At 46.1% G+C, this 22,948-nt stretch overlaps 1 protein-coding gene across 2 annotated transcripts; it reads right to left on the bottom strand.

Annotated features, from left to right (window-relative positions):
* Positions 1-1,001: 1,001 nt before the first annotated feature.
* On the bottom strand, positions 1,002-22,520 carry LOC132474452 (galaxin-like). 2 transcript variants are annotated; one of them, XM_060075165.1, is made up of 12 exons: positions 22,272-22,520; positions 16,162-16,204; positions 16,047-16,073; positions 14,871-15,086; positions 14,700-14,789; positions 9,975-10,181; positions 8,648-8,689; positions 6,990-7,196; positions 5,240-5,281; positions 3,361-3,567; positions 1,768-1,829; positions 1,002-1,569 (listed from the first exon to the last, which is right to left on the bottom strand). In XM_060075165.1, the coding sequence occupies exons 2-12, from the start codon at positions 16,193-16,195 to the stop codon at positions 1,420-1,422; spliced, it is 1,284 nt and encodes a 427-aa protein (XP_059931148.1). In that variant the 5' UTR covers positions 16,196-16,204; positions 22,272-22,520; the 3' UTR covers positions 1,002-1,419. The 2 variants fall into 2 exon arrangements, with proteins under 2 accessions (XP_059931148.1, XP_059931149.1); XM_060075166.1 differs by lacking the exon at positions 22,272-22,520 and adding an exon at positions 16,454-16,584.
* Positions 22,521-22,948: the final 428 nt, after the last annotated feature.

Here is a 22,948-nt window from a genome sequence, read left to right on the forward strand (position 1 = left end):
GAATGGCTCTGAATACGGTTTAAGGGAATCGCTCTGAATATGGTTTACGTTAATGGCTCTGAATACGGTTTAAGGGAATGGCTCTGAATATGGTTTAAGGGAATTGTTCTGAATAGTTTAAGGAAATGGTTCTGAAGAGGGCACATGGACATGCCATGTCAAACACTGATTTACCCATGAGCAGCAAAACAAGACAAATACGACACGTGAAAACGTAGCCCTTGACCACAACTCACTGAGTCCCGGAGAGCCATATCTTGGGGCTGAGTAAACCCGATCAGCTGTCTGGGTGGTGGGGAGGACGAGATCATAACACCAGCAGATGATAATCATCCAAATAAGACAATAGTAGAACAACAGGGATAGGTGTCACATTGCCGTTTATTGAGATCATTGCTAACATATTAAAACAAAAAATATACAAAACAAAAAAGAATAATTATCCTAATAACAATAATTAATCAGTCAATATTCCAAATAATTGAATGGCTGAAGGGTTGGGCACACACCACAGGTATTTAGTTCAACAATAAACAATAGTAAGACGGCGTTACCGACGTAACACTACATTCTCAGTAGTTGTAGTCCTTAAGGCTGGTTTCATACTCCTCCGTAAAGTGCTGTACGTAGACACGGATTGCCCTCTCCGCAGCCGGAGAGCTTGTCTGAGACCCTCTCCGAGACCCTCTCTGTAGCTCTACGTGCGCATCCAATATTTTTTAACTATCACTCGATGCAACGGAGACGGACTGACTTTTGCAATGCAGTAGCAGTAGTAGTAACCCTAAATGTTAAGCTTGCTGGTAGTTCTACCATGAGGACTCAAATCACGCGCGGCTGGCCGCCAATCACAATCACCAGCTACCAATCACCTGCCTACACCTGCTCTATAAAGAGTCGTCTAACATATGTCTTTGCTGCTCAGGTCTTCGTTCGTCGCACCTCCATCCACCCCACCGCCACCAGGTCGGCCTCAGTCTACTTGTCCAGGGGAAGGCTCCGCCCCTGCTAGTCCTGGCAGGATACGCCGAGTCCGCACGTCATCCTGGATCAGTGACGCGGCTCATGCCAAAGATTTACCATGCAAAATATTCCCATGTCGTTATTTAAATAAATCCTGTTCATACTTATCCGCGATCGAGTCTTTATGGGAGAACAGGTAGATTGTGATTCACCTTCATTGTTTAAAAAAAATGACTTATTTAAAACAACAGTACATGGATAACTATTTACTCAACTTCAAGGTTTCTCTACAGTATCAGATAGGTTTTTGCAAACTGGACTTGGGTTACATTAACGTAACCCAAGTCCAGTTTGGTCTAGCTTAGTCCAGACGACATTAGTTGGTCCCTTCCAATAATTGATTCATTGAGTCAATTCCCACACCGTGTGGGAAAAGAACCTGTCGCGGCTCAAAGGTCAGCTGCGGCCTGACCTGAACAGCATCCCCCTCAGCCTAGTCCAGTGACTGGGGGAGGACGGAGCAGGGCCCGTCCCCCTGCTGTCAGGGGGGTCCGCAGGTCCGCTAACCCTAACCCGAGGCCGGCCCCCAGGCTCAGCGACGGGTAGCTGAGGCAGATACAGATTCACGCCAATGTTATGGAGAAAACAATCATCAATGAACTTTAGTTATGTGAACAGGTAAGAGGGTTAATAGTTCAGCTATGGACTAGGATTATGGCTGCCCTCATTTCATTGTTGGTTTAAAATCGGTGTCCTGGCTAGATTCTAGTTCTTTATACGTGTCATTTTGTGTAGTATACTCACATTTACAGTGGATGGGGCGAGTTGTTCTGCCATGATTGAGGATACCGGAAGAGCTGAGGAGTCTAGGAGAAAAGGAGGGAGACCCAGAGACTTAGTGGTTTATTCCTATCATCAGTGACCAACACAAAGTCTGCACAACTGAGGACCCTTTTCGTCTGGCTACCATGGGGCAGAAACCTCCCCTCCTACAGCAGTGGACATTGGGGCAAAGAACCTCCCCTCCTACAGCAGTGGACATTGGGGCAGAAACCTCCCCTCCTACAGCAGTGGACATTGGGGCAAAGAACCTCCCCTCCTACAGCAGTGAACATTGGGGCAAAGAACCTCCCCTCCTACAGCAGTGGACATTGGGGCAAAGAACCTCCCCTCCTACAGCAGTGAACCATGGGGCAAAGAACCTCCCCTCCTACAGCAGTGAACCATGGGGCAAAGAACCTCCCCTCCTACAGCAGTGGACATTGGGGCAAAGAACCTCCCCTCCTACAGCAGTGGACATTGGGGCAGTTGAACCTCCCCTCCTACAGCAGTGGACATTGGGGCAAAGAACCTCCCCTCCTACAGCAGTGGACATTGGGGCAGAAACCTCCCCTCCTACAGCAGTGAACCATGGGGCAAAGAACCTCCCCTCCTACAGCAGTGAACCATGGGGCAAAGAACCTCCCCTCCTACAGCAGTGGACATTGGGGCAAAGAACCTCCCCTCCTACAGCAGTGAACCATGGGGCAAAGAACCTCCCCTCCTACAGCAGCGGACATTGGGGCAGTTGAACCTCCCCTCCTACAGCAGTGAACATTGGAGCAAAGAACCTCCCCTCCTACAGCAGTGGACATTGGAGCAAAGAACCTCCCCTCCTACAGCAGTGGACATTGGGGCAGAAACCTCCCCTCCTACAGCAGTGAACCATGGGGCAGTTGAACCTCCCCTCCTACAGCAGTGGACATTGGAGCAAAGAACCTCCCCTCCTACAGCAGTGGACATTGGGGCAAAGAACCTCCCCTCCTACAGCAGCGGACATTGGGGCAGTTGAACCTCCCCTCCTACAGCAGTGAACATTGGAGCAAAGAACCTCCCCTCCTACAGCAGCGGACATTGGGGCAGTTGAACCTCCCCTCCTACAGCAGTGGACATTGGGGAAGTTGAACCACTGACATCAGGTCAGGGTCAGGGCTGCCTTGCCCAAGGAGCCGTACCTTCTCCAGGATCGTTCCTGCGGTCATCGGTGCACCACAAACCGTCCTCACCTCCACTCACCTCGTGTCAATCCCCCTTTAACGCTGACAGTACAACCCTACTGTCCTCCACATGAGGTTATTGAAAATTAATACATAGCCTGGTCAAAATGCTCGATTCTGATTGGTCGATTCAGGTATTTAACTTATTTCTGAATAGCGGACCGCTGCTATGACTAACGGACTGTTTTGGACGCTATTATCAATCTACCGCTATTATAAACGGTATTAATGACCATATTATTGGATAGCTCAATGACTACTCACGATATAAATGTTCATAAAAGTCACTTTATTGGACGAAAGAAAAAAAATTGACTACTACTTAAATGTTGCTCAGATGCGCTGTGAGATGGAGACGGACCTGCTGGCCTGGGGATGGACGCCCGGTCTGAGCGCGTCCCAGGGGACACTGAGCGCTCCTTGACTCTAGGAGGGTCTCCCAAGCACTCGTGGGTCCCATTGCTGTACTGGCCGTCTCCACAGCAAATGTTCTCCTCGTGGTTCTTGGAGAGGATCTTCTCTCTGCCCAGGGGTCCACAGCACAGCTGGGTGGTGTTGTTGTAGGCCCCTGATGAAACACAAGGTTCTCTCTCAGCCAAAACAACATTGTTTCCTGGTTCCAACACTTTACAGCCTCTTATGCAATTGACTGTCAAAATGAAGAGTATATATAATATAATAATGAGTTTGACCAATAAAGCAACGTTAGGTTTTTCTTATGAACATAACCCTGATTGTGATTATAAGGGTGATGTTCCCTGGAGCTTGAGATCATAATCTCACTCATGCTATCAGAAACAGGAGTGACATTACGATTGATAGCAAATGCCGACTGGAATTGAAAAGTTTTCTTTGATACCATAATAAATGAATCCATATGTCCATCGGACAAAATCACTCTGCAGCAGCGGTCCCTGACCTTTGTTACGCCACGGACCTACTATGTCAGACAATGTTTCAGCGGACCGGTGATACGCCGAATTCTGTTACCCAGCATGAAGTGTGACACCAGGGGGCGCTGTTGAATATTTTTCTGCAACATGAACGAGCTAAAGCGTAAACGGCCATGAAGTCGTTTGAATTAATCAAACCAATTCCCGTCTTCTGAACAAGCTCGCTTAATTAATGATTTGGTTTTGAGGGAGGAGTTACTTCAAAACCAAAGTGTATTTCTTCACAAGGCATCAATTAAACGAAAATAAGACACGTTATTTATTCTTTCTACGCGACCCGGTACAGGGTCCCGACCCCAAGATGGGAGACCACCGGTCTAAAGGAACGGGGTCCCGACCCCAAGGTGGGAGACCTCTGGTCTAAAGGAACGGGGTCCCGACCCCACGGTGGGCGACCTCTGGTCTAAAGGAACGGGGTCCCGACCCCAAGGTGGGAGACCTCTGGTCTAAAGGAACGGGGTCGCGACCCCACGGTGGGAGACCTCTGGTCTAAAGGAACGGGGTCGCGACCCCACGGTGGGAGACCTCTGGTCTAAAGGAACGGGGTCCCGACCCCACGGTGGGAGACCTCTGGTCTAAAGGAACGGGGTCGCGACCCCACGGTGGGAGACCTCTGGTCTAAAGGAACGGGGTCCCGACCCCACGGTGGGCGACCTCTGGTCTAAAGGAACGGGGTCCCGACCCCAAGGTGGGAGACCTCTGGTCTAAAGGAACGGGGTCGCGACCCCACGGTGGGAGACCTCTGGTCTAAAGGAACGGGGTCGCGACCCCACGGTGGGAGACCTCTGGTCTAAAGGAACGGGGTCCCGACCCCAAGGTGGGAGACCTCTGCTCTAAAGGAACGGGTTCCCGACCCCACGGTGGGAGACCTCTGGTCTAAAGGAACAGGGTCGCGACCCCACGGTGGGAGACCTCTGGTCTAAAGGAACGGGGTCCCGACCCCACGGTGGGAGACCTCTGGTCTAAAGGAACGGGGTCGCGACCCCACGGTGGGAGACCTCTGGTCTAAAGGAACGGGGTCCCGACCCCACGGTGGGAGACCTCTGGTCTAAAGGAACGGGGTCCCGACCCCACGGTGGGAGACCTCTGGTCTAAAGGACAGCCCAAATACTTCTTCCTAATAGAATGCGACCACATGGCCTCACAGGCAGGGACTCCTTCTGCTCCAGCCCTGCTCTTAGTTGTGCTGGTTGGTCTGAAGCCCGTTCACAGCGGACCAGACCATTCACAACACAAACGGGCCATACCTCTGAGTGTAGACGGGTGTGAACCAGAGTTTTTACTCACCCTGACCACAGCACTGGAAGGAGGTCTCAATCCCTCGGTACTCTGTCAACACAGTAGCATGAGTCAACGTCACCTCCAAACAGTTCATACAAAATATAAACCCTCTACATTTAAATATTACTATGATAAACAACATCATTTCACTAAGGTTTCAGTTTTCTATTCTTTCGCTCCTTTTTTCCTCCTTTCCCCACAAACCGTTTACTGTTCTGATGACCTTTTGACCTTTAGCATTGGCCGTGTCATAAAGAACCCTATTGGCTGGCTGAGGGTGTGTGCATACTAAGTAGATCAACAGTCCAATCTGCTGGCATTGGACTCTAGGGGAGGGGCTTGCGTCTCAGCCTTGGTATAGACAAGGCATGTCCAAAGTCCGGCCCGCGGGCCAATCTTGGCAAAGGGGTTATATTTTATATGGCCCGCGGTTCCCTTACGAAAATGTATTATTTATGGCCCGCCAGCCCACCACCATTGCAATTTCTCTTTTCAGCACATGGTGGCAGCACCATTCTGGCGCTAGCCACATCCGACCCCCATGAACCTGATCCCTCCCACCCACAGGTAGGCTAATAAAGGTTAGCAATTGCATGGACGTATTCCTACAATCAACTCATACATTTAAGCTATCTTGATTGGGCTTTGTTTTCATCAGTTAATAAATGTAAGTACAACTCACTAGTATATCAGTTAAATCTACTTATAAATGTAAGTACTCTTAATAGGGCTTTATATTCAATCAGTTCATAAATGTAAGTACAACTCACTAGTATATCAGTTAAATCAACTTGTAAATTTAAGTAATCTTGATTGCAGTTTATATTCAATCAGTTCATAAATGTAAGTACAACTCACTCGTTTTGTAGTTGCATCAACAAAAAAATGAATGTTACTTATAATGCTATTTAAGTATAATCAACTATTGAATTTATGTAGTATTGACTCGAGGTTAAGTTATGTCACCTAACGGTTTCAAGTAATATGGACTGAAGATGGAGTTGAGTCAAATAGCAATATATATTTAAGTTAACTTATTGTCTTAGTTGTCTTGACATACAATTTCAAGGCAGCATGGACATTCACATTTTTAAGTTGAAGCAACGGGTTTGGGTTTACAGTGTATTTCTCACTTCTAGCTTGTGTGGTGTCATCTGGAAATTGTTTGAGACCTATTGTATTTTTTTGCATGTGCATTTTTTATGGTTAGTTTCCTATTGAGTAAAGGAAATTGAAGAAAAGACAATATTTTTATTTGACTGCAATTGTTGTACTACAGTTTATGTGAATTTGGTCATGCAATCATACATGTCATCTCAAATGAACTTGGACAGCTATTCCTCAATGCTTGTTCCTTGTGTGGTGTGATATACAAGTTGTGAAAGAGCCTTTTTTTCTTCTAGCATTTGTTATTGTCAAATTGAAGTCTATTGCAGACTATTGCAAATCGTTAAATAAAAATGATGAAATGCAATTAATTTGTATGTGACTTTAGGGTTATATCCAAAGATATGACGGGAGAGGCATTCGGCCCTCGAGGTATTTACATTTTTCAAATATGGCCCCCTTTGAAAAATGTTTGGACACCCCTTATATAGACGGCTGAAAACACAAGCGTCCATGTTGTCTGATGGAACCAGAGATGTTCACAGATAGCAGAGAACGTGGGTCTGTGTATATCCGAGGCAGAGAGGGTTAGGGAACCAGCTCTTAACTGAGCTGCTTCATGTCCACGTGCGATAGTGAGGAGACGGACCTGCTGGCCTGGGGATGGACGCCCGGTCTGAGCGCGTCCCAGGGGACACTGAGCGCTCCTTGACTCTAGGAGGGTCTCCCAAGCACTCGTGGGTCCCATTGCTGTACTGGCCGTCTCCACAGCAAATGTTCTCCTCGTGTATCTTGGAGAGGATCTTCTCTCTGCCCAGGGGTCCACAGCACAGCTGGGTGGTGTTGTTGTAGGCCCCTGATGAAACACAAGGTTCTCTCTCAGCCAAAACAACATTGTTTCCTGGTTCCAACACTTTACAGCCTCTTATGCAATTGACTGTCAAAATGAAGAGTATATATAATATAAAAATGAGTTTGACCACTAAAGCAACGTTAGGTTTTTCTTATGAACATAACCCTGATTGTGATTATAAGGGTCGTGTTCCCTGGAGCTTGAGATCATAATCTCACTCATGCTATCAGAAACAGGAGTGACATTACGATTGATAGCAAATGCCGACTGGGATTGAAAAGTTTTCTTTGATACCATACTAAATAAATGCATATGTCGATCGGACAAAATCCCTCCACAGCAGCGGTCCCTAACCTTTGTTACGCCACGGACCGGTACTATGTCAGACAATGTTTCGGCGGACCGGTGATACGCCGTATACCCAGCATGAAGTGTGACACCAGGGGGCGCTGTTGCATATGTTCTGCAACATGCACGAGCTAAAGCATAGACGGCCATGAAGTCGTTTGAATTAATTAAACCAATTCCCGTCTTCTGAACAAGCTCGCTTCATTGATGATTTGGTTTTGAAGGAGGAGTTACTTCAAAACCAAAGTGTATTTCTTCACAAGGCATCAATTAAACGAAAATAAGACACGTTATTTATTCTTTCTACGCGACCCGGTACGGGGTCCCGTCCCCAAGGTGGGGTACCTCTGGTCTAAAGGAACGGGGTCGCGACCCCAAGGTGGGAGACCTCTGCTCTAGAGGAACAGGGTCCCGACTCCACGGTGGGAGACCACTGCTCTAAAGGAACGGGGTCCCGACCCCAAGGTGGGAGACCTCTGGTCTAAAGGAACGGGGTCCCGACCCCACGGTGGGAGACCTCTGCTCTAAAGGAACGGGGTCCCGACCCCAAGGTGGGAGACCTCTAGTCTAAAGGAACGGGGTCCCGACCCCAAGGTGGGCGACCTCTGGTCTAAAGGAACGGTGTACCGACCCCACGGTGGGAGACCTCTGCTCTAAAGGAACGGGGTCCCGACCCCACGGTGGGAGACCTCTGGTCTAAAGGAACGGGGTCCCGACCCCACGGTGGCAGACCTCTGCTCTAAAGGAACGGGGTCCCGACCCCACGGTGGGAGACCTCTGGTCTAAAGGAACGGGGTCGCGACCCCACGGTGGGAGACCTCTGGTCTAAAGGAACGGGGTCCCGACCCCACGGTGGGAGACCTCTGGTCTAAAGGAACGGGGTCCCGACCCCACGGTGGGAGACCTCTGGTCTAAAGGACAGCCCAAATACTTCTTCCTAATAGAATGCGACCACATGGCCCCACAGGCAGGGACTCCTTCTGCTCCAGCCCTGCTCTTAGTTGTGCTGGTCGTCTGAAGCCCGTTCACAGCGGACCAGACCATTCACAACACAAACGGGCCATACCTCTGAGTGTAGACGGGTGTGAACCAGAGTTTTTACTCACCCTGACCACAGCACTGGAAGGAGGTCTCAATCCCTCGGTACTCTGTCAACACAGTAGCATGAGTCAACGTCACCTCCAAACAGTTCATACAAAATATAAACCCTCTACATTTAAATATTACTATGATAAACAACATCATTTCACAAAGGTTTCAGTTTTCTATTCTTTCGCTCTTTTTTTCCTCCTTTCCCCACAAACCGTTTACTGTTCTGATGACCTTTTGACCTTTAGCATTGGCCGTGTCATAAAGAACCCTATTGGCTGGCTGAGGGTGTGTGCATACTAAGTAGATCAACAGTCCAATCTGCTGGCATTGGACTCTAGGGGAGGGGCTTGCGTCTCAGCCTTGGTATAGACAAGGCATGTCCAAAGTCCGGCCCGCGGGCCAATCTTGGCAAAGGGGTTATATTTTATATGGCCCGCGGTTCTCAGCCTTGGTATTCATAAGGTTCACGTGACGTCGCTGTAGCTTTGCGGCACCATCTTGACGACCGATCCCACCCACTGACCCACTGGTTTCAGTGGTAACTCAGCGCCAACAACAACACCTACGACCACAATCAAACAATGAGGATGCACTCTTTTATTCTCTTTAGTGCAGGTAATGAAAGGTTCTGAAAGATGGCATATCTAATATATAATTCAAATCGGGTTTTGTTGTGGGTACAAAATGAATCTTGAAGAAAACTCATCCCAAGCGTCCCTGGCAAAATTATCGTCTATGATTTGATGACTGATTTCAACGATCAATGATAGTAACCCACCACAAACTGTTCACAAGAAGTCACAAATATATAGTACTTAACTTTGCCCTTATCAGATAAAGATTATTGGTGGCCAAGTGCCTCACTTTAGCGTCCTTCACCCATCCAGCCACAGCATATTGGTAGGCATCAGTGCTCTTGCACGCTTTCAAGATATCTCCACTGTATGGGGAGGGGTTGTGGACTAAATAAATATATATGTCATGAAGATTGATTTGAGGCAAGCATACTAATGGACTAAAAAAAACTAGGGATAACAAATAAGGATCGGAGCCAAAAATCGATAATATCTCTATCTCTCTCTAACATTCAGATGAGCGTGTGGGCGGCCATACTTGGCGAGATCGGTCGTGCAAATGGCGGCGTTCCAGAAAACATGACGTAGATGAACCGTATGAATAGACGGCTGAAAACACAAGCGTCCATGTTGTCTGATGGAACCAGAGATGTTCACAGATAGCAGAGAACGTGGGTCTGTGTATATCCGAGGCAGAGAGGGTTAGGGAACCAGCTCTTAACTGAGCTGCTTCATGTCCACGTGCGATAGTGAGGAGGAGACGGACCTGCTGGCCTGGGGATGGACGCCCGGTCTGAGCGCGTCCCAGGGGACACTGAGCGCTCCTTGACTCTAGGAGGGTCTCCCAAGCACTCGTGGGTCCCATTGCTGTACTGGCCGTCTCCACAGCAAATGTTCTCCTCGTGTATCTTGGAGAGGATCTTCTCTCTGCCCAGGGATCCACAGCACAGCTGGGTGTTGTTGTTGTAGGCCCCTGATGAAACACAAGGTTCTTAAACACTGAGATCTATTCCTGGATTCAGCAACTGACTGCACTGTAAAAACGAAAACTTAAAATTGTTGGTCTCATTATGATTTCTGAGTAAAATGAATATAAAACATTAAGTATTCATGTCAACTGTGCAATGCAATTTAGTTCAACCAACAATGTTGAGTTTTGGGTCAAGAGTTGGTAGTATCTTTGTTAGCAAGACACACGGGTTTAAGTCAGACTCTGTCTGAGGCTGGGCCAACTACGGTGCACATGCGCATTTCGACACTTTGGAAAATACAGGGTTTCCTAACGGAATTTGCAGATGGTAAATATTGTGGCAAATACCCAGACTCCTACCCCCCGGTGAGTCTGGGTATTCGTGATGCCGGTTGGGAAAAAGGGGTTTATTGCCTTTTGTCAATTTGTTTCTGTTAGGTTAAGTGGGGTTAACGGGTTTGGGGTCTTTATTGTTTGTGTGTTGTTTATTGTATGTAGTGTTGCCGCCACCGTTACAGAGACTTGCATGTCCGTTGGTTGGGTGCGCGGTGCGCTGTATGTTGCGGGTGTGTGTTAAATAAAGGCAGCTCTCGGGATCGTGCGGTGTATGAGGCACGAGAGTTGCGTCACCGTTTAACCTGGGCTCCCGTCTCGTGCAGAACAAGTTTGACCATAATGTCAAACTTGTTCTGCACTTTGGTATGCTGCATTTAGAGAGCGATTCTCTGCTGCTGAAATAGCTACATGTTGCTTGTTCTATTGCTGTCTGATATTCAGAAATGTAAAATGGAAGTTTCCAATTATTAATTTTAATAAAGTGAACTTAAAACTTGTTTTGCATTGTTTGAAATGTTTTTTTTTTTTAATAACATTAACCTTAATTAGAAATATTAAGTTAACACCCCTGACTTATTTTTGTGAGTTTTGTAAAATATAAAAATCTTAGTTGGTATAACTCTAACTTTCAAGTTTGTCTAAAGAAGAAAATGATCTTTTCATGGGCTCAAAACTCAAAAATTGATTGCAGTAAGTTGCCTTGCAATTTTGAGTTTTCTCAACTTTTTATTTTTTACAGTGTGCATACTGTAATATTCTAGATGGTTAGGGTTAAGGTTAAGGTCTACTGGTCTTCAATCAGGGGTCACGGAGGTAACTTCGGGTCGTCCGATTATTCTTGTCAAAATATGGTTAAAAATAAAGTCAAACACATCAGATGTACATATATTGTACAGGGTTGTATTATGAGTCATTGTTTTTGTCAGTTCAATGCAATTCGATTGACAATATTCAAGATTTGTATACAGTTTTTTTCAATCATTTCTGGACCCTGGGCCGGCTCTGATATAACAGATCTACCCTCAGTCCACATATATTATGGTGGCTTTCATTCCGGGTGTTGCATTACCGCCATGAGCCGTCCCCTGGCCCGTATTCCAGCACTGCCACTTGGGAACGGGTGCAAGACAGACATGGACATGATCTCCCTTTGATACTACAACTAAGGCAATAGGCAGGGAGTCAGTACGACTAGGGAGGCTACTGATGTTTGCCAACAATATCTGTCTGAACATGTCTTATGCATTTTTAGAATTTTTGTAGGCAATTTTTTAAGAAGTACTGCCCATCTTTAAAGTGTTCAGGCAGAACAGCGGTTGGACATGAATGGGCTCAGACGTGACAGAGTCCAAAGGGCAGGAATTAATGATTAGTTTAGATGATTCACAGGAGCAGCAAGCAAAAGTGTTTTCATTGGCATTTGGGTCTTTTTCATAACAGTTCCTTGAATCCTCCATGTCAGGTTGTGCCTTGTTTCATGTTCCGACACCGGGATATCCTTAAACATACCGTAGCGGGCCTGTGGGAGTGGGGTTTCCACGCCACCAAGTTGGACAGATAATACGACACCACACACAGAGCAGTTCAAAGAGATGGTTTATTTACCGCGGGAATTCAACCACCAGGACGGGAAAAGGGTCATCCATCTCCTTTGTGATATAGTCCAATCCAACGCTTCCACCTGTCTCTCTCCCGTCAGCCGTACAGCAACTCCAGATAATCACACAGATCCTGTCCGTAGTGTGCTAGCCCTCCAAAATCACCCCTCCCTAGCTTCAGCCTCAGCCTTTTTAAGCCCCAGCACTCCAGCTCAATGATCCCCAGGCTTGCCTCACACCTGGTGGCAGAATATCACCCCTTTAAGACAGCTCGCACAGCCCAAAACGCTGTACATAGTGCATTAGTTAAATTATACATAAAAGAAAAGCCAACAGAGCAGATTAGGATGCTGCTGACAGTATGTTGGGGAAGCATACCATGGTTAGTTTCTCCCCCTAGATAGTTTTCCCCTTAAAGGTCCCATGACATGCTATTTTATGTATTCTTTAATATAGGTATTAGTGGGCAACTAACACAGTATTCAAAGACGTTCCCTAAATTCAGCCGTGGTGCAGAGTTACAGCCACTCCGAGCCAGTCGCACATTGAGCTTCCCCCAAATGCGCTGTTTCGGTGGGCGTGTCAAGGAGGAGGGTGGGGGTGTGGCCCTGAGCAGCTTGCAGCCACCATGCGCTCTGTTTACAGTGGATGTATCGCAATGGCGAGGCGCACACCCTTTAGCCGTGTTCTGTAAATATTCTAGAACACACGGGAGTCCTGGAGCTCTATATCTAAATATTATCATATAGCCTACACAAATATCTATATCATATAATATATATTATCACGGCCAAAAGCTGTGTGAGCCGATATTATGAATCTCAAACGACCGCGTTGGGTTCTCCGACGTTCCTGGTTCTTCAACGTCCACATCAATGTGAATACACACACTGTAACGCAAGTGTTTCTTGTTGGTTCTTTGACTTGTCTTGTATTTCCACAACGAGACTGTCGTGGGGGTTATCTGAGCCATGGTTTAGAAGGAATTGGGGGAAAGGAACTTTGGTTTGACTCGCTGAAGTACATGAACTGCGACATGCCGCCGGTTGCCGCGAGGCACCATCGCCCGGCAGCGGGCAGCCAGCAGCAGGCAGCGCGCGGTTCAGTCGACTTCAGGTTGATGTGAAAGTGGAAGAACCAGAGACGTCGCAGAACCCGACAAAGTCGTTTGTGATTCATAATATCGTCTGGAGGCGCACACAATATGTTATATGATATAGATATCTATGTATTATATGATATTATTTAGATATAGAGCTCCAGGACTGTAACGCAAGTGTTGTACACTTCCTTGTTATTTGGATAACCGTTCTGCTGTTGGTGTGATGGCGCATCACGTCGGACTCTCGTCTCTGGTATTTCTACAACGAGACTCGTATTGGGGGTTATCTCAGCCAAGGTTGAGAATGAATTGGGGGGAAGGAACTTTGGCTTTGACTCCCTCAAGAACATGAACCACGACATGGAGGAGAAAGGGATTGTTGGCGGCGAATGTCTCCCGCTTGAGCCCCGCTGAGGGACCACCGCCGGAGGCGGAGGTCCCTCCGGCAAAGATCCCTTTCTCCTCCTTGTCGTGGTTCATGGTCTTGAGGGAGTCAAAGCCAAAGTTCCTTCCCCCCAATTCATTCTCAACCTTGGCTGAGATAACCCCCAATACGAGTCTTGTTGTAGAAATACCAGAGACGAGAGTCCGACGTGATGCGCCATCACACCAACAGCAGAACGGTTATCCAAATAACAAGGAAGTGTACAACACTTGCGTTACAGTCCTGGAGCTCTATATCTAAATAATATCATATAATACATAGCCTAGATATCTATATCATATAACATATTGTGTGCGCCTCCAGACGATATTATGAATCACAAACGACTTTGTCGGGTTCTGCGACGTCTCTGGTTCTTCCACTTTCACATCAACCTGAAGTCGACTGAACCGCGCGCTGCCTGCTGCCGGCTGCCCGCTGACGGGCGATGGTGCCTCGCGGCAACCGGCGGCATGTCGCAGTTCATGTACTTCAGCGAGTCAAACCAAAGTTCCTTTCCCCCAATTCCTTCTCAACCATGGCTCAGATAACCCCCACGACAGTCTCGTTGTGGAAACACAAGACACGTCAAAGAACCGACAAGAAACACTTGCGTTACAGTGTGTGTATTCACACACACACATGTGGCGCTCGCACGGTCGAGTCTCATTGGCGGGCCAACGTCTCTGGGCGGGCCAGGCAGAGTAAGGGGAGGAGCTGAGATTCCTCATGACGTCATGAGCACAGATTTCCAAATCAGCGCGCTTGAGCCTCCGTTTTTTCAAAGGCGAGCAGAACAGCTAGTGCTCGTTTTACACCAAACGCAAGTTTTAGCCACTGGGGGACCATAGGCAGCCTAGGGGAACTCATATTTATGTTAGAAAACCTCATAAATTGAGATTTTCATGTCATGGGACCTTTAAGCAACGACCGAGTGAAGAGCTTGTATGTATTGATGCAATGAGGCGACCAGAAGACAAAACCCAGAGCACAGGCCGGCCCTGAACACCTGAACATTCACATTTCATTCAAATTCAAACACAAGGTGTCACACATCTTACCTCCTCCACAGCATCGGAGCGGGTGGGCCAGGATCTTCAGTCCACAGCAGACGGCGAAGCTGGGGTCGAAGGGCCGGTGGCCACAGCAGGCTGGGGAAGGACGGCACGGTTCACGCACAATGTTGTGACTGTCATCTTTGGATACATTAGATTCAAACAGAGAGAGATCACCTAGGGGAGCTTGGTTCTTGTCTTGTTCACAGCAGTGGGAGCAGCCCCGGGCTTCGGTACGGAGCGCCCCGTCCCAGCAGCAGCAGTGGGTGTCAGGGCTGTACTGTTCGTCTCCACAGCAGATACTGTTGCTGGATTTCTTGCGCAACAGTTTCTCACTGCCAAGTCGTCCACAAGTTATGGGCGGGCCATCAGGATGGCTGTTTGCCGAGTCTTCTGCAAGAGTTGATATCATGGGAAGGAGCAGTACTAGTGAATATGAATTAACAAGGGGCCATCAAAACAGGACGTTCAAGAAAGACTCATACCCAAAGTGTCCATAAGCAGGGCCGGTCTGTTGTCATTGATATGCTCTTACAGAGTAGACTTTAATCAAAGCTTTATACACAATGTTTTTATATCACATTATCTTTACCTGTCATTGTTCAGTGATTTGATCGCTCAGGTGGTGCAGCCACTGTGTGATGGCTTTGAATACCGATTATCTACATCGATTTGGTTTCACTGCTTAAATGCCTAACTGAATGTTCAATTTGCATTACATCCATTCTATATATATTGCTGGTCCAGAGATTCAAGAGGGAAAAGAAAATGGGTTAATTTTTGTAACCAAAGGTTCTCAACATTCGCTCTGCCTTTTGGTTCCCCCTATTGTTAGAACCATTAACTGCTCACTGAAATAATGTTCTTAAAATACAAGCACAGCATTTGAAACACTCCAATCAATGTTTGAATAACTATCTTATCATTTTAGTCAAGAGCAACTGATGTGTTATTCGACATTGTGCCAAATGATCACTGGGCTCTTGCCAACGAGGGCATCAAGTCAGCACGCAGGAACATGTTCAACATTTTGGGTTATTAACTAATTTTTAACTAATCATTCATTATTATGGATATTTTACACATCATTAAGAGGTTTGCCTTATTTCCAATGCTTGGTATTACATAAGTATATCTATCTTTTAACTATGACTTCATAATTACACATTTATAATGGATCATTTGAACTGATCTGTGAAGGTGCATATCTTTATTTACGATAGCTTAAGCAGCAGGCAGCAGGCTGAAGGTAAAGCTTAGCGCTCGTAGCGATGATGCAGACCACGTCACACCTCGTGGAAGCCATCAGCCGGTGTCATACGCTCTGAGGATACCATATAAAGGCCAACTTACCGATGAGGAGGGCAGCTGGAAACAGGACTGGAACAAAGAAAAGAATGCAATAAAGGTGCAGGCAGTTTCAACAGTGCTAAATAATAAAGTGGTATATCATTAGATGGTAGCATACCTAATAGATAGAGAATCACTCCCTGAAGGGCCATGGCTGAGTACTGTATGAAAGACGGAAGGAGGTAAAGAATCAGCTTTTGACAACTTTTGACGGATACAATTCGAGAGCAAACACTCAGGGTGCGTCCCCATGCAGGTGTGGGCGGCGAAGCAGTGATCATAATGGGAGCCGGCTCTACCATGGCCTGCTGCCCACTTGGCATGCTTCGGTGCGCACATGCATAGCATGTGGCTGCTAGGATCGTCAGAGTTTGTCATCTAAATAACATGGAAAACAATGGAAGTCTTACTCATAGGTTGTCAACACTCACTCGCCTGCCGGCGCCTTATGATGCTAAGGGTGGAAACATCTGAATGAGTAGTCCTCTTGGCGGTTGGCTTAACTTAGGAAACGGATGGCGCGGTCCGCTGTGGACAGCTGAGAATGACAACAGCCGGTCCACATGTTTCTAAACATGTGTGTAGCAATATATTAGTGTTTACATACCCCCAGGATGAACATAGTTGAAAGAGAAGCAGGTCTCCGTTCAACCATGATATGAGGTCTGCAGCCCCGAATTGTGCCGCCCCTTATCCAATGACATGAGCAGCTTCCCATGCCCTTATCCAATGGCATGGGCAGCTTCCCATGTCCCGCCTCATTGGGAGGACCATATCTATGGATTGGTGACAATGCTTTTTTTCAACAGTTTATGACCTTCTCCTCCAGGCGAGTATGCGAATGAATGAATTGAAACAGGTTTATCAACCCCCTGGTAAACTTCAAACTACAAGCCAGAGGGTAGTGGCAAGCATGCAAGCAAGGACTGCTTGCCAGCCGCAAGCATGCCTTGCATTATAAAGTTATAATAGATAAGTAATAAAAAACGATGTTTAACTCATGCAAGTGTGTGGGTTTATTTCATGTTTAGCGTTCTCATAAGCTGTGTCTGTATGTTCCATGTGTTTGAGTTTATGTACACATTAACAGTTACGTTTGTGTCGACATTTACAGTTTCTTTTATATTTAGGGGGGTTCAATTTGGGGCCATGGTGGCTAAGTAGGAAGGCCTTGCCACACACACACAAGCAAGCACAGGTAATGCGAAATACAGTACACACATGTCTCTTGTGTGCCTGCGTGTCTATGTGCTAGTGTGTTGGTGTGTATGTTTTTGTGTGTGTGTGTGTGTCTGTCTGTGTGTGTGTTTGGGACTAAGCAGCCGCAGAGAGACACACACACATCCGCCACGTCACCCGCTCTGATGGGACTGATGTTGCCGTGATGCACAAATACTAAACTTTCCACAATCCAGTGGCTCAGAGAGTTCTTTATTTCTGCTTCGATGCTAACCTCGCCTTAAGTGGTAGGCCTATAGTGCTCCCCAAGAAGTCATTATTTAAATCATAATGGTCCCACACCAGACTTCGCCGTGGCCTCGTCCGCTTCATGATTACATCGCCGTGTTCCAATATCCATACTATACGTACTTACTAGCCTAAGTTTGAGTACATAGGGCGTTCCGATTCAGATCGGGCGAAAATAAGTGTACTGAAAACGGTCAAATCGCGAAGTGTGTGGCGATGTACACTTTTCGTTCTCAACGACAGCCATCTTAGCTACGTAGCGGAAGAGGGCGGAGCCAGGCTGAGCCAAAAGTCGGCACATTTTCCACATAGCCTGCATTAATAGTCATTTTGTAGTTTTTATAGCTTTTTATAGCTGCTAGGCGTAAAGAGTTAACTGTTCAAAAGGATGTTTATTGCGGGGGAGGAGCCGCAAATTTAAATATTTCCCCCGTGTGGTAAATATTTAATTGCACTAGGGCTTTGACTTTTGCCCAAAAATCATATTCAAAGTTTGTTTGTTTATTAATATTAATATTCGAATATATTCGAATATTTATTAATAATATTTTGACCAGTAAGACCTGGGCTGAATCCGAATACTTAGTACATACTATTTCTGTTCAGTGTCTACCACTTGACCGCACAGTGTAGTACGGTCTACAGCTATGCGTAGAACGCCTCTGAAACTCCACCGGATGTTTGGAGATGACGTATCTCCCCTCAGATGCCGGCAAAATTACCTTGATAAGTTACCTGTTATCCGTCTTGTCATCGTTGCTATTAAATTAAAAATGTAAGTAATTACTTAATTACTTACTTTACTTTTTTAATGTCTCCTTTTTTCGCCGCTTTCTACGACGAAAAAAGGTTTCTATTAGGTTTCTAATAAATCGCTGTCTAATCAATACTTCATTCACTGCCTCTTCCGTGGTCATTACAATATTATCAATAAATTGCGTCGGGTTCTCCGACGTCTCTCCCTCTTGGCCTGCCCATAACAGGTTCGAATATTAAGGGCTGCCTAATATTCGTTCGAATTTTGATTAATTTTTTGATATTCTAATTATATTTGAATCACGAAGTTCGGAGTCAAAGCCCTACCGTAGGCTACCTAAGCGTCCAGTTGATTTTGCACGCAACCCGGTCAATCACAGACAGAGTAGGGCGGGTCTTGGCGTGGCCAAAGTGGGATTCATAAATTTATACGCAACCCTTTCGATTTCAAATCAAATAACCAATCGGATAGTCACGGTAAAAATGTGTTTGCGCGACCGTTTTGTTGTGAGCCCTGTATGTTTCTAGCTTGCTTGCTTGCTGGGGTGTTAGCGTACTCGCTACCAAACACGTTTGTTTTCATGGTTGTTTTGTTGTTCGTCTGTCTCGTCCCACAGATACAGCTAAATCCCCGAATCCAGGTTCTTATTTAGATCACTAGACCGCTATTCAAATGCCTCAGATTTTTCTAAGAGTGTATAGTAGGGTGACCAGACGTCCCCGGCTTCCGGGGACAATCCCAGTATTCAGTGACCTCTCCTCGACTACTGCTGTCCCCGGAATTGTCCCCGGTTTTCACTCAATCCGAAATTGGAACAAAGGAAAGAAATAAAAAACAAATGTTGAAAACGACACGTATAGCTGCGCCCCTAATTGCACAGGCTAAAGCCAGCCAGAACCAGTGGTGATCAGCCCAGAGAATGACCGTTTAAAATGCCCATATTTCAGGTATTTTGATTGGTGGAATAGCTGCGAGGTAGAATATTTTCCACTTCGCGAGAGGCAGCTACAGGTACGCAATTATTTTATGGCATTCATGCATCTATTCAACCAGTTGGTGTTTCACACCCACTTTTACATGTAAATTAATTAAATTAACTAAAGATAAATCGGTGCATGGCATGAGACATGTCCCTCCCTCCTCATTACTGTGCCCACGCATAATACATTGGGTTAGGTAAATCAAGTGTAAGGTATTCTGGCCTTCATTCATAATTTTTAGTTTATAATTTAATTATTTCAAGTTAGGGACCATTCACAGTAAGACATATGTTCTACAACAAAAGGTGACATATCATGCCAGGTTGTAGTTGTTTGCTGATTTCCACCAACATTAAGGGAAAACGGATTTAACCAATTTAGAACCATTTGCCCTCAAGTTGTCCTTCAACATGAACTGTGGCATTTTCCATATAAAAGTCTTCCCCAAATCTTGTGATCCTATGGTGTAAGGAGGAGGCCTTAGTTTGGGTGAAGTGTCTGGCTGATCCCTGTTTATCACAGCTGATTTTATGGATGTTCTTGATCTCAGCTACTTTGATCAGAGAGAAAAAACTAATTGATCTTCAATTCCTTTGCAATTTAGGAGAAAATAGGGAGAGAGAAACTGCTTTATGGATGGTAAGGGCAGTGTCCCTGTTTTAGTTTTTCAAAGCAAAATGTATTCAAGGTTTTTACGCCTCTGACCGAAAATGTCCCCGGATTTTGTCTCAGTAATCTGGTCACAACTGTATAGCCTATATCATGTGATATGTCCGGCTGGCCATATAATGAAGTACCCTGCACTAGAGCTGCTAGTTAGCACTAGTGTTGGCTCGTTAGTTCGCAAACCGGTTCGAATGAACGAGTCTTTAGGACGAACGAACCGAACCGCTTTGTTTCTCTCGTTCGTCTCGTTCACCATTCGATTCACCGGAAACTCGACTGAACGAACGAACAAGTTTCCGGTAGCACTAACTCCACTGAGTCTGACTGACTCAGCTGAGAACCGTGCAATGGCGTGCATTCCATGATGCGATTTACCGCTACCGGAAACCAGGCTGAATGAACAAACGATTTGCGAACGACTCCTCCCAGTTCAGTTGAGTTTCCGGCAGCACTGAGTCTGACTGACTCAGCTGAGAACCGCGCAATGGTATTCCATGATGCGATTCACCGCTGCCGGAAACTATGCTGATTCGCGAACGACTCCTCCCAGTTCAGTCGAGTTTCCGGTGAATCGATTCACCGGAAACTCGGCTGAACTGGGAGGAGTCGTTTGCGAATCGTTTGTTCGTTCAGCCTGGTTTCCGGTAGCGGTGAATCGCATCATGGAATGCAGGCCATTGCACGGTTCTCAGCTGAGTCAGTCAGACGCGGTGGAGTTAGTGCTACCGGAAACTCAACTGAACGAACGAACGAACAAACGATTCGCGAACGACTCCGCTTGGCGAACTGAATCACGCGAACTGGGTCACGGAAACCAATCATTAAATCCACCACTAGTTAGCACATATTCGTCGGTAGCATAACTGTTACGTTACGTGAACCTCCATTATAGTTTTAGCCATGTTATACCTTTGGTGTAGTTCCCCGCTTGTAAACATGTTTGTAAAAAGATTGCTTTGTATTTTTTTCTTAGTTACAAGCGTTGGCAAACAGCATTGTTCTGAGGCTTGATGACCCGAGACGGCTCGGCCTGCCTGCCCCGGTACAGCCACCACCCACATCTGAACTTGTGCGGGCACAAGTGTCACGAGGAAATACAGAGAACCCTCAAGAATATGTTACATAATAGACGTAAGGCAAAAAACATACCATGAAGAACTTGCATTTCTTTCAATATCCAAAATAAATATTTTTCTAACCAAAGTGTGTATTATTGAACAAATTGAACAAATGAAAGAAAGGTGGTGTTTCTGTTATTTAAAAAATGGAAACATTTTAAAACCATATACCATTAAATTATTTACAATGTTTATTTGCAGGCATTTACACGTAAACGTAAATGTGTCCCTAATTTTCCAGACACAGCATCTGCCTATGACACCTCTCCTGCGGGGACTAGCGGCACCGTCTCGAGCTCTGAATCCATTTCCCTGTAATTCCATATCCATACACAAGGGACGTACTTGAGCAGATTGTGCAACACCCCTGCTACCCATAACATTCCCATGCTTCCGAATGGATGCGGTCATTGCGATGTGACGTCACTACATGCAAGCTCCATTAATAAAGCTTCCTGGTTGCCGCTCGCGTCCCTTCACCCTGCCAACGATGCTCGCAACAATACTTTGTTGATACGCTGTGAAACAAAGGTTTAAATCACCTGTGAAACACACCTTTAAATCACCTGTGAAACAAATGTTTAAATCTCCTTATTGTGTATCGTCGTTGGTTTATACGTTGATTTATTAAAATTGCATTTTAAGGGCAATTGTAACGGTGGTCGACAGGAGGTGAGCTTAGGGTAGCCCCGGTTGGGCCGCTGCGTAAAGTTTACGCAGGGCGCCTCTGAGGGAATTGCAGGCGCTTTCTTTAACAGCCTGCAGATGTTCTCGGCAGGCTCATGTCATTTTAAATAACCGTAATAACCATGTCATAGGGATCAGAAGCATTGGTAGTATCCTTAGATAGCTTACCAACTCGAATCTTAAATAAAGTAGCTTAGCAGTCGAAGACATTTACTTCAATTAATTTATGAAACTAAAAGGATGTTACTTAAATGCCATTACCAGACCTTTGGGGACAACGCGTAGCCTAGTCATAGGCTACTATTTTTATTTTTCAGTGAAGTGATGTTTGTTTATTCAGTAATGAAAGCAATCGTAAGAGTCCGGCTCTTGTCGATCTACCACATGCACTTCTAACTAAGTTCATTGGGCTCCAAACACCGAACACCGGGGCGCATAAGCCAAAAAAGTTACGCGCGTAGCAGTGTGAAAGGGAACCTGGTTCCGGATGACAGCCGGGAGACCCTGCATAGACAGGAACCAGGTGCCCATGGTCGGTTAGTGAGCCGCTTACCTTGGTTGTCCCGGTGTCTGCACGTAGGACTCCTCAGTGGTCCTTCAGAGAGAGTGGCTGTAGGGTGTATGGACCTTGTTATGAAGCGTGTTATGATGATTTATATGGTTACATGGCTGCAGCGGACTTGTTGCAGCATGCCTTCCGAGCATGAGGTCTGACTCACGTCATGGCGGTCCAGACGTCTGGTAGCCCAGAGGATTGTGGTCATTCCTACGAGGAGGTGGGTTTGGAGCGAGCCTATGGCCCCGTCCACAGACCCTGCTTTATGCCTTTCACCAGCGTCAGGACCCATGGTCGTGACCCGTGCGGAGATCACGCAGGGGTCAGCAACCTTTTCAACATGCAGTGCCGGTTTGAGATTTTCTCGTTAATGAGTGCAACAATATATTAAATATTAAGCTGAATTATGACTCAGCGACCAAAAACATTTCCAGAAGACCTGGAATTGTATTATTTCAATTTAGTCAATCATGCATCAACATTTGAAAAGATTTCTTTTTTTGTTATATTTGCAACATTGGCTTACAAATTATAATTACATAGCCTATATCCCATCTTAAAACACCACATTCAGAAACTCATTCAAAAACATATTTGCACTGTGAGAAGAATATATGAGAATGTTGGAACCATCCACGTCAATATCTTTAAGACATGTACAGCTTTGCAAAACC

This window comes from Gadus macrocephalus, chromosome 16 (assembly GCF_031168955.1).
Source record: "Gadus macrocephalus chromosome 16, ASM3116895v1".
Taxonomy (NCBI): Eukaryota; Metazoa; Chordata; class Actinopteri; order Gadiformes; family Gadidae; genus Gadus; species Gadus macrocephalus.